The sequence below is a fragment of the Mesoplodon densirostris genome, chromosome 2 (assembly GCF_025265405.1).
Source record: "Mesoplodon densirostris isolate mMesDen1 chromosome 2, mMesDen1 primary haplotype, whole genome shotgun sequence".
NCBI lineage: Eukaryota > Metazoa > Chordata > Mammalia > Artiodactyla > Ziphiidae > Mesoplodon > Mesoplodon densirostris.
Window position 1 is genome coordinate 90,676,973 of NC_082662.1, and position 9,974 is coordinate 90,686,946.

General features: G+C 38.1%; 1 protein-coding gene across 3 annotated transcripts in view; it reads right to left on the minus strand.

Moving 5' to 3' along the window:
- The window catches only part of SASS6 (SAS-6 centriolar assembly protein), a 61,988-nt gene extending 52,197 nt beyond the window's left edge, over positions 1-9,791 (minus strand). For all 3 annotated transcript variants that reach the window (XM_060090187.1, XM_060090188.1, XM_060090189.1), the window contains exons 1-4: positions 9,632-9,791; positions 3,628-3,688; positions 1,837-1,916; positions 1,345-1,449 (exon numbers count right to left, since the gene is read on the minus strand). In XM_060090187.1, coding sequence (XP_059946170.1) covers positions 1,345-1,449; positions 1,837-1,916; positions 3,628-3,688; positions 9,632-9,696 — 311 coding nt within the window. In that variant the 5' untranslated portion in view covers positions 9,697-9,791. The remainder of the gene's footprint in view (positions 1-1,344; positions 1,450-1,836; positions 1,917-3,627; positions 3,689-9,631) is intronic.
- Positions 9,792-9,974: the final 183 nt, after the last annotated feature.

Consider the following 9,974-nt stretch of genomic DNA (forward strand, 5'->3'; position numbering starts at 1 on the left):
AGAGAACATAGGCAGAACACTTTCTGACATAAATTGTAGAAATATTTTTTTAGATCTATCTCCTAAAAGAAAAGGAAATAAAAGCAAAAATAAACAAATGGGACCTAATTAAATTTAAAAAGCTTTTGCACAACGTAAGAAAACCATCAACAAAACAAAAAGACAACCCACTGAATGGGAGAAAACATTTGCAAATGTTATGACCAATGAAGGGCTAATATCCAAAATACATAAACAACTTATATAACTTAATATTGAAAAAACAAACAACCTGACTAAAAAATGGGCAGAAGACATGAACAGACATTTTTTCAAAGACATACCAATGGCCAACAAGAACATGAAAAGATGCTCAACATGGCTAATCATCAGGTAAATGCAAATCAAAACCACAATGAGATATTGCCTCACACCTGTCAGAACGGCTATCATCAAAAAGAACACAAATAACAAATGTTGACAAGCATGTGGAAAAAAGGGAACCCTCCTACACTGTTGGTGGGAATGTAAATTAGTGCAGCCACTGTGGAAAACAGTAGGGAGGTGTCTCAAAAAACTAAAAACAGAACTACCTTATGACCCAGCAATTCCATTCCTGGGTACATATCCAAATCAAACAAAAACACTAATTCTAAAAGATACACGTACCCCAGTGTTCATAGCAGCATTATTTATAATTGCCAAGATATGGAAGCAACCTAAGTGTCCATCAACAGATGAATGGAACAAGAAGATGTGGTATATATACACAATAGAGTACAAAAAAGAATGAAATTTGTCATTCACAACAACATGGATAGACCTAGAGGGTATTATGCTAAGTGAAATAAGTCAGGAAAGACAAATACTGTATGATATCACTTATATGAGAAATCTAAAAAAAACAACAAACTAGTGAATATAACAAAAAAGAAACAGACACAGATATAGAGAACAAACTAGTGGTTACCAGTAGGTAGAGGGAAAGGGAGAGGGGCAATATAGGGGTAGAGGATTAAGAGGTACAAACTGCTATGTATAAAATAAATAAGCCACAAGGATTTATTGCACAACCCAGGGAATATAGCCAATATTTTATAATAACTATAAATGGAATATAACCTTTGGAAAAAATATATATTTGATGCTGTTAAATATTTCAGGTAACTTTAATGGCTTTGCCAAAACATGAAAATTAAGGGGCAAATATTTCTGGTTTTATAAATTTGAGATTTATGAACCTCTCACCACAGCTTTGAAAACAGACAGAGGTACTTACATAGAATATTTTGCCATCAACTTGTCTTACAAAGAAGAGTCTGTCTTGAGGGAAGTTTAATGATATAGTGCTCTCCGGAGACTTACCTTGGAACTTCTTTAGCATGTTCTTGAGTACACTGCTGAAGGAGATCTATGAATTTTTGTGGGAAAGCTGAGAAGTCTATCAGAAGACCTTGCTGGAATTTTAAACTATACAGAAGACAGGAAAAGACATTTTTTTAGAATTTTAATTACAAATAACATCCTGAAAGACTATTCTTTTATTTACTGAACACCCATTATAATCAAGAATTAAGCTAGGGAACTTTGATTTTTATAGTTTATTCAATGGGAGGGAAAAGGTCAATAAATCTAGCTAAAGCTCCAAACTTCTGAGCTGTTAAGCAAAATGCTGATAATCTATGAAACATTTATTTTCAAAAACCGCCTGAATAATTACTGTATAAATAGTCTAGTGTTCCCAAAATGCCTAACTGCTTCAAATATGTGTTTCAAAGAGGACAGTACCGATACATTCATAAAACTTAAAAACTTACTTATTCCTAGATCAAAGACCAGAAAAATAAATATAGTTACCTCTGAAAATCTTCCTCTGATATAACAAGGTTATACAGAAAAAATGGATCAGTATCATCAGTCAGACGGATAACTAAATCCTAAAAGAAAGATTGTTATTTTTAATGTTTTCAGTAGATTTGGCTTTTAGAGTAATTTCTTCCTTCTTGGAAGTGAAATCATCTAGTATTATCAACATATCACTGTTATAGTTCAGACAGCTCTGTCTTCTGGTGCTGCTGGGTTTTCATTGGTCTTTGGAGACTTTAGCATCTTAAATAGGGATAAATATTCTGCTCTTTGAGAACCACATGGGGTGGAAGGTGGGAAGGAAAGGGGTCTATAAAAGCTAATTAAATGCTAGGAGGTTGAAAGTTGAAGAATATATCATTCTATCAGAGGCTTAAGAAAGTTTAGACCCAGCCCTTGCTGCACTATGATACCATAACAAAAGTATTCTTTACCACTGATCATATCATACTCAATTATATTTTCAGTTTCCCTCAAGTTAATTGTCTGGTATTTCCAAAGTGGTAAATACATCAGCAGAAATGACAAATAATCATCTACCCTAGATAAGAAAGGAACATTTGTCTCTCAGGCAGAGGACAGGGGTATCAGGTGACAGGCTGCCAGGGCTTCTTCCTAAGAGCCTATTCTCTCCCACTCTTAAGTGGCCACTGATGTGGAACCCCATCTGTTTTCAGTTTCAAATGAAGTGAATACCTTTCATAAAGACCATTTTATCACAGCAGCTAAAGCTGACAGAAAAGTACACAGAAATTATGTATTTCAGAGCACACTGGCACAAGGAAAACAGGACTAGCAAGATGATGGGCTAATAGAGGTTAAGATTAAGTTTCTACTTAGAAATAAAATCTACTTGTGGCTACTGAGGAACCGCTAGGGTCCTAGAAAAATCTAAACCACTTTTATGAGTAGAGCTGGAAAATGAAGAGGTACAGCAGGCATAGGAATAACATGTAAGAAGTATAATATATAATCTCTACCCTGGAAAATTAGCAACCTAGGTGTTTGCTCTGCTTCAGAAGGCGCTGTTCTTAAAGCAGCTTCTATTTAAGTATTTCTTGAAATCCACCCCAAGATGCTATAAAAAACTGAAGCTGCTACTAACACCATTAGATCCTTGAATATGTACAGGGAAAGTTATGACAGAGAAAACAGATGTATTTCTTAGCCCTCCATTCTATATCCTCATTTCTGTTAATGACTCATACTTTTAAATCAGATTAGACTGATGCTCTAAATACCTCTCTTCAAAAGGCAAAAAGATTCAAAAATATCTCCCTGCAGTGCTTCAATTCATTCTGTTCTCACATTTACATGAAATGCCAGTTCTACAGGGTAGCAATATATATTCTAGCAACTTAAAAAAGTCTAATGGGGGAACTCCCTGGAGGTCCAGTGGTTAGGACTCTGAGCTTCCACTACAAGGGGCACGGGCACGGGTCTGATCCCTGGTGGGGTTTGATCCCTGGTCCAGGAACTAAGATCCGGCAAACCACAAGGGGTGGCCAAAAAAAAGTGCAATGGGGCAAACCTAAGGAGACTGTTGTCCCAATCCCCAATTCTTGCATGCTTTAGAAATATATGATATAATAATCTCTCAGTTGTTGTCTTAGTAGATTCTACCACTCCAGATCTGCAAGTTATAAAATGGCCCAAAATTAAAAAGCAAGATGATATAACAAAAGATCTCACATTCTTAAAGAACAAAAATAATTATAATGTACATAATTACCATATCTCAAAAAAAGAAAAATATTTATTTCAAAAGAAATAAATACCAACCTTTCTGTGAACTGGATTTGAAACTGATTGTAGTTCAATGCTCAGTCTAATACTCACTCTCCTGTATGAAAAGATATGCCCAACTATCAGAACATTCACATGAAATGAATTATTACTACCATTTGTATAGCTAACATTTTCCATCTTAAGCCACAAGATCCTCCACAGGTTGTCCCTAACTTATGAACAGATGTTTGGAAAGCATGCTGGATTTGAAGTTTAAGTTCCTATTTTTCTACAAGTAAGCAAATCAGGTTTTTAACTTGAGGATAAATTTTTCTCTCCTGTAAAAAGAGGTTGTCATGAAGATCAAATGAGATAAATGATGTGGAATGCCTACTGTTAGCCTGGTATACAACCCTTACTGGCCTGATTCTCAAATAACACCTATTGAAAGCCAAACCATCAGTTTTATAACAATTTTTCACATTAAAAAATACCACCTGTGGGCTTCCCTGGTGGCGCAGTGGTTTAGAGTCCACCTGCCAATGCAGGGGACGCAGGCTCGTGTCCCGGTCCGGGAGGATTCCACATGCCGCGGAGCGGCTGGGCCCGTGAGCCATGGCCGCTGGGCCTGCACGTCCGGAGCCTGTGCTCCGCAACAGGAGAGGCCACAACAGTGAGAGGCCCGTGTAACCGCAAAAAAAAAAAAAAAAAACAAAAAAAACACCTGAAATGACCAAATTGATTTATGAGAGATTTCATTTGAAAATTTTAAAGTGTTAATAATATTAAAATACTTTAATGTTTACAACAAAGGAAATAAGAAAACATGTTCGCTTCCCTCACGCATACACACAAAAAATTTTTTTTCTGATTCACAAACTACATCTGATCAATAGACTCTCTATGCAATATATCCACAGAAGTATTGTCAACAAGTTTAGGGCTTCCCTGGTGGCGCAGTGGTTGAGAGTCCGCCTACTGATGCAGGGGACACGGGTTTGTGCCCCGGTCCGGGAAGATCCCACACGCCGTGGAGCGGCTGGGCCCGTGAGCCATGGCCGCTGAGCCTGCGCGTCCGGAGCCTCTGCTCCGCGGCGGGAAAGGCCGCAGCAGTGAGCGGCCCGCGTGCCACAAAAAAAAAAAAAAAAAAAAAAAAAGTTTATTATCTATCTAATCCCAGAGTAAATCTAAACCCTAAAGGGAAAAAAACATAGCGTTACACATTCTATACTGCACCTTAGAAAACCCAGTATTGAACAGAGGCATATAAATAAAGATGCTCATAAACATTAATTAAACTGAGCAAAAATGTTTAAATAATTCAGGAAACAAAGGGGAAATGGTGAAAAAACATTTCTGCACAAGTGCTTCTCAAACTATTCTGCTAGAATTAAATAACAATGGTCTTTCCCTGATGTGAAGGGAAAATAAACTAACAAATTGAATTTTTTCAGTTTTAAGTTATTCTTTTAAAGATGTTTTAAACTTTTTCCACATTCTACTACTTCTGCAGAAGTACAGACAGAGTAACTGAGTGTTGATGGAAAAACTTGGTAATAGTTGACTAAGGCTAGATTCAGTTGTTTAGTTTTTTTTATGCTCTGACTTGTAATTTATATTGGTTAAATACATGTCATTTTAGTTAAATTTCTTATTAAACATATGACTGGATATTAAATCTTAGTTCACATGATGAGGTTACCATAACTTGTATATTATCTAAAAAGGAACGAGCAGCACTGGTAAACACCGCAAGCAGCACTGGTAAACACCACAAAGATAGGAAGAATTACCTTTAAAACAAGAGAATGTTTTGTTTCTATCTTTCTAGTATCTAAAGCAATGTATGTGAAACAGATTAAACTACTCCAATTCCACTTAAATTAAGTGTTCTTGGGCGGGGGGAACCTTTCAATTCCCTAACTTATAAAAAAAGTGGACTGACTTAGGTTTGTGAGGGCCTTTTCAGCTCTACAATGTCATTATGCTTCGTTTTCATCTTTTGAAGTTTTTTCTAGTACATACTGCCATAGTGATATGACACTATATGACAAGTTGATAACTTTACACTTTTAAAAGTGTGTCATACTTGATAAATTTGTAAAAAAATTCAAGAAGCATCCATTAATAAAGTATCCTCTATATAATACTGGAAGTTTTATTACTATGATAAATTTCCAATCATATTAATGACTTTGTTGCATATATTCCAAAAGCCTATATGCATTAGATGCTGGGGGGAAAAAGAGGAGGAGAAGCCCATAGATTAAAACTATTCCCCACATTTACTTCAAAAACCTCCAGAGAAATATCTTGTAGAAAAGCGTGAGCTTTCAGAGGATCTGAAATCACAAATCTTATTTCCTCCACTGTAATGGTTAATGGCATAGGAACAATATAAAATGAAGTTTAAAAAACAATTTTAAAAATGCTATTTTTCAAAATAAATGTCACATTCTGAACAATACATAAATCTGCATAACATTCTCCCTGTCAGTTAGATTCAGCAGAACTGGATTCTAGCCCACCTCTGCCACATAGTAGCTGTGACCTTAAACTCTCAATTCAAACAAAAGCTACTCTAAGCCAGGTACTATGCTGGGTGCTAGGGATACAAACAGAAATAAACATGGTCCATGTCCTCAAATTGAGATCAGATTAAATGACTTTATCCTAGGTTTGCTTCTGATTGTATTTTAAAGCTTCAAGAGAGAGGAGGGAATGGTTACTAGCACTTACCGATTCATTCCCTACTGAGTGCCTGCTGGACACTTTGCTTATATCGTCTTATTTAACAACAATAATGTCAAGTAAATATTATCTCTGCCTTACAAAGAAAGAAGCTGAGATGCACAGAATTACAAATTTGGTTAAGATCACTCCGCAGAGCCCAAATCAGAACTCAGATTTTTCACCTACACCATGCTAATAAATGATTAAGGACAATTAATTTCAACTTAGGCAACTCTGAAAAGGTCCCTATAGTGAAAGAATTTAAGACAGACCTAGAAAGTTATGAAAGAAAAAGCATTTGAGGTATCAGGGAAAACCGGAGTAAAGGTATGATATTGAGAGGGTATCAGGTACACTCAGAGGGTAACAAGTAGTCCTGTGTGACTACTAAATTGGAGAGAGGAGCTTAGGGGAAAAAAAAATGAAAAAGCATGTGGGTGTCAAACCGTGGGCTTCAAAATTTTGCATCACTTTCCTCCAGACAGAGTTATCTGAGCACTACCACTGTCTTCAACTGAAGTCCCTTTTCCTCTATGACTTGAATTCATTTACATTACTTCATGCATTAATCATACTTTAATAATAGCTAATGTTTACTGAATGCTCATTAAGTTCCAGGCACTGTTCTAAACACTTTATATGTATTAACTTATTTAATACATGCTCATAATAATCCCACAGGCAGGTACTTTTATTTTTATCAATTTAAAGATGAGGCACAGAGAAGTAAGAAAAATTGTACAAAAGCAAGCAGTAAGTGGTAGAACTGGAATTTAAACCCAGACAGGGATTTCCCTGGTGGTCCAGTGGTTAAGAATCCGCCTTCCAATGCAAGGGACACGGGTTAGATCCCTGGTCAGGGAACTAAGATCCCACAACCGCGGGGCAACTGAGCCCACAGGCCACAACTAGAGAGCCTGCATGCTGCAACTATAGAGCCCATGAGCCACAACTAGACAGCCCGTGTGCCGCAACCAAGACCCAATGTAGCCAAAAAATAAATTAAAAAAAAAAAAACCAGACAATGTGGCTCCATAGCCTGAACTCGATTTTTTTTAATGTACAAAACAGAGGGATTATATATCCTTTTTTAAAATTGAACTATAGTTAATTTACAATGTGTTAATTTCTGCTGTACAGCAAAGTGATTCAGTGATAAATATATATTTTTTTCATATTCTTTTCCATCATGGTTTATCATGAGATATTGAATATGGTTCCCTGTGCTATACAGTAAGACCTTGTTGTTTATCAGAGCCTGAACTCTTAACCAATGCTATGCTGCCTCTCAAAGGAAGATATTTTTGTTTCCCCTGTTAAAGTGTGAGTTCCTTGAGGGCTAGAATGAAAATTGTTTTTTTGCTGTTGCCATTGTTGGAGGAAGGTGGTGAGGAGGAAGGGAGCTTCTCAGCACCTAGGACAGTGCCTGGTACACAGTAGGCATTCATAAATATTTGTTGAGCTGAACTGGCCTTGAATACTTTTAACTAAAGAGTGTGGGTTGTTTTTCCTATAAGTCAAGGGTCAGCAAACTTTAGCTGTAAAAGGCCAGATAGTAAATATTTTAGGCTTTGCAGGCTATAAGATCTGTCACATTTATTCATTTCTGCCCTTATACCACAAAAGCAGCAACAGACAATTCTTAAACAAATGAGAATGGCTAAATTTAATAAAACTTTATTTACAAAAAAAGATGGTGGGCTATCTGGCCCACGGGCTCTAGTCTTCTGACCCTTGCTATAGGTGATACGAATATACGAAAAGTTTCTAGACAGAAAGACTAAAAAGGCTGAAACTGCGTTTTAAGAAGATAACTGTGATGACAATGTAGTGAGATGGAGAAGAGCTAGGAGTTTCAACATTGGGATCAGGAATTATGCCCTCCCTTTCTTTTATCTTTCTGTAATCATTCTAGAACACAGCTGTCCAAGAGAGATACAATGGAGCCACAAATATAAGGCATGTATGTAATATTTAATTTTCTAGAAGCCACATTAAAAAATTAAAAGATAAATTAATTTTAATATTTAATTAACCCTATATATCATTATTGTCACCTTAACACATAATCAATATAAAAACTGAAATATTTTACATTCTTTTTTTCTCCTAGTAAGTCTTCAAAGTCCAACGTGCATCTTACCCTTACGCACATCAGTTCAGCTTAGCTCCATTTCAAATGTCCAACAACCACAGTGGCTCCCATATTGGGCAGCACAAAAGAATGACCAACTAACCTATAGATCTGCTGCTGGTCTTGGTACCATCTCCTTGCCTGGCCTAACAATTGATTGTGAATCGAATTCTGCACTATATACTGCTTTCACATTACTGGCAGCTCAATATAGCAGTGTCTTCGTTTTTTATATGTCACATTTCCACACCATTTAGTCTTCACACACATTTTCACACCTGATCCTCCTAACAACCAACCATGTAGGTAGGCCTGCTATATTAGTTTTACAAAGGAGGAAACTTACAGTACAGAGAACTTAAGAGAGAGCTGACACTCAGAGGTGGAACTGAGACAAAATTGAAATCTCCTGACTTCCAGCCAGATCTCTCTATTTAAGCCTCAACAGCACCACCTCTTTAGTCAGTTGTAATTTCGCATTTACCTGTCAGACTGGCCTTTATTTCCTCCCCCACTGGACTGTGAACTCCACGAACACAAGGACTTTTTCCTAACCATTGTATCCCCAGGGCCCAGCAAGGCGTTTTGCAAGTATGCAGTATTTGTTGAATGAAAAAATGAATGGATGAACTTGTAGTCTTCCCCAACTGTCTTTAGTCTATTAAACGTAATCTATTTTTAGTAACTAGTGTGAAAAAAAGGCAATATACCATAAAGTTGATTTAAAAAGAAAAAGTCAATTTAAGTAAATTTAAGTCGAAGCTTAAATTTACTTCCCATATAACTCAAAGAAGAGAGGAAAAAAAAAAAAGGCTGGGAGCCAAGGCCTGAGTTCTAGTGCCCGCCCTGCTGTAAACTCGTGAGCCCTCGAGTAAATGAAGTTCTCTGGGCCAGAGTTCTTACCTGTCAAAAAGAAAGGGGCTATACTGTCCACGAGAATGTTCAGCGATAAGATTTTTTTTTTTTAACTTGATGCGGGTCAGCGTCCCATTCCTCACACCCTTCCCTCCTCAGCAACGGCGGACTTGGTGAGAGGTAGCCACTAGGTCCCAACTAAGTCTCCCTCCACGTCCCGGGGACTCCTGCCCGACACCCAGCCGCACGCCGGGGCCCACTGGCTGGAGCCGCCATCTTTCCCCCTTGGCCCGACCCCAACCGCCATCCGCGGGCACGGGGTAACGCGGACCTCACCTCTCTTCGCAGTCTTTGCATTTCACTTGCAACGGGACGAGGTGCTGGAACAGAACCTGGCTCATGCTGAACCGCTTCCCCGGCCGGTGTGGGGGAAACTCCAACAAGCCCGGCCCGCAGCACTAGCCTAAAAGACGTCCGGGTTCTGATAAAGTTTGAGTTTGGCGCTCGGCTTCCGCGGAGGAGGCGCGGAAAGAATAAAACAGAGGGACTAGGCGGGAACTTTGGACCTCTCCAGCCACCATCAGCCTCTTCCGGGTTCTTTCGGCGGATGGGGCGGTAGTTCCGGGCATTATCCTGCGCGGTTGGACCCGAGGCAGACATATTTGTTAAGGGAAGGAGA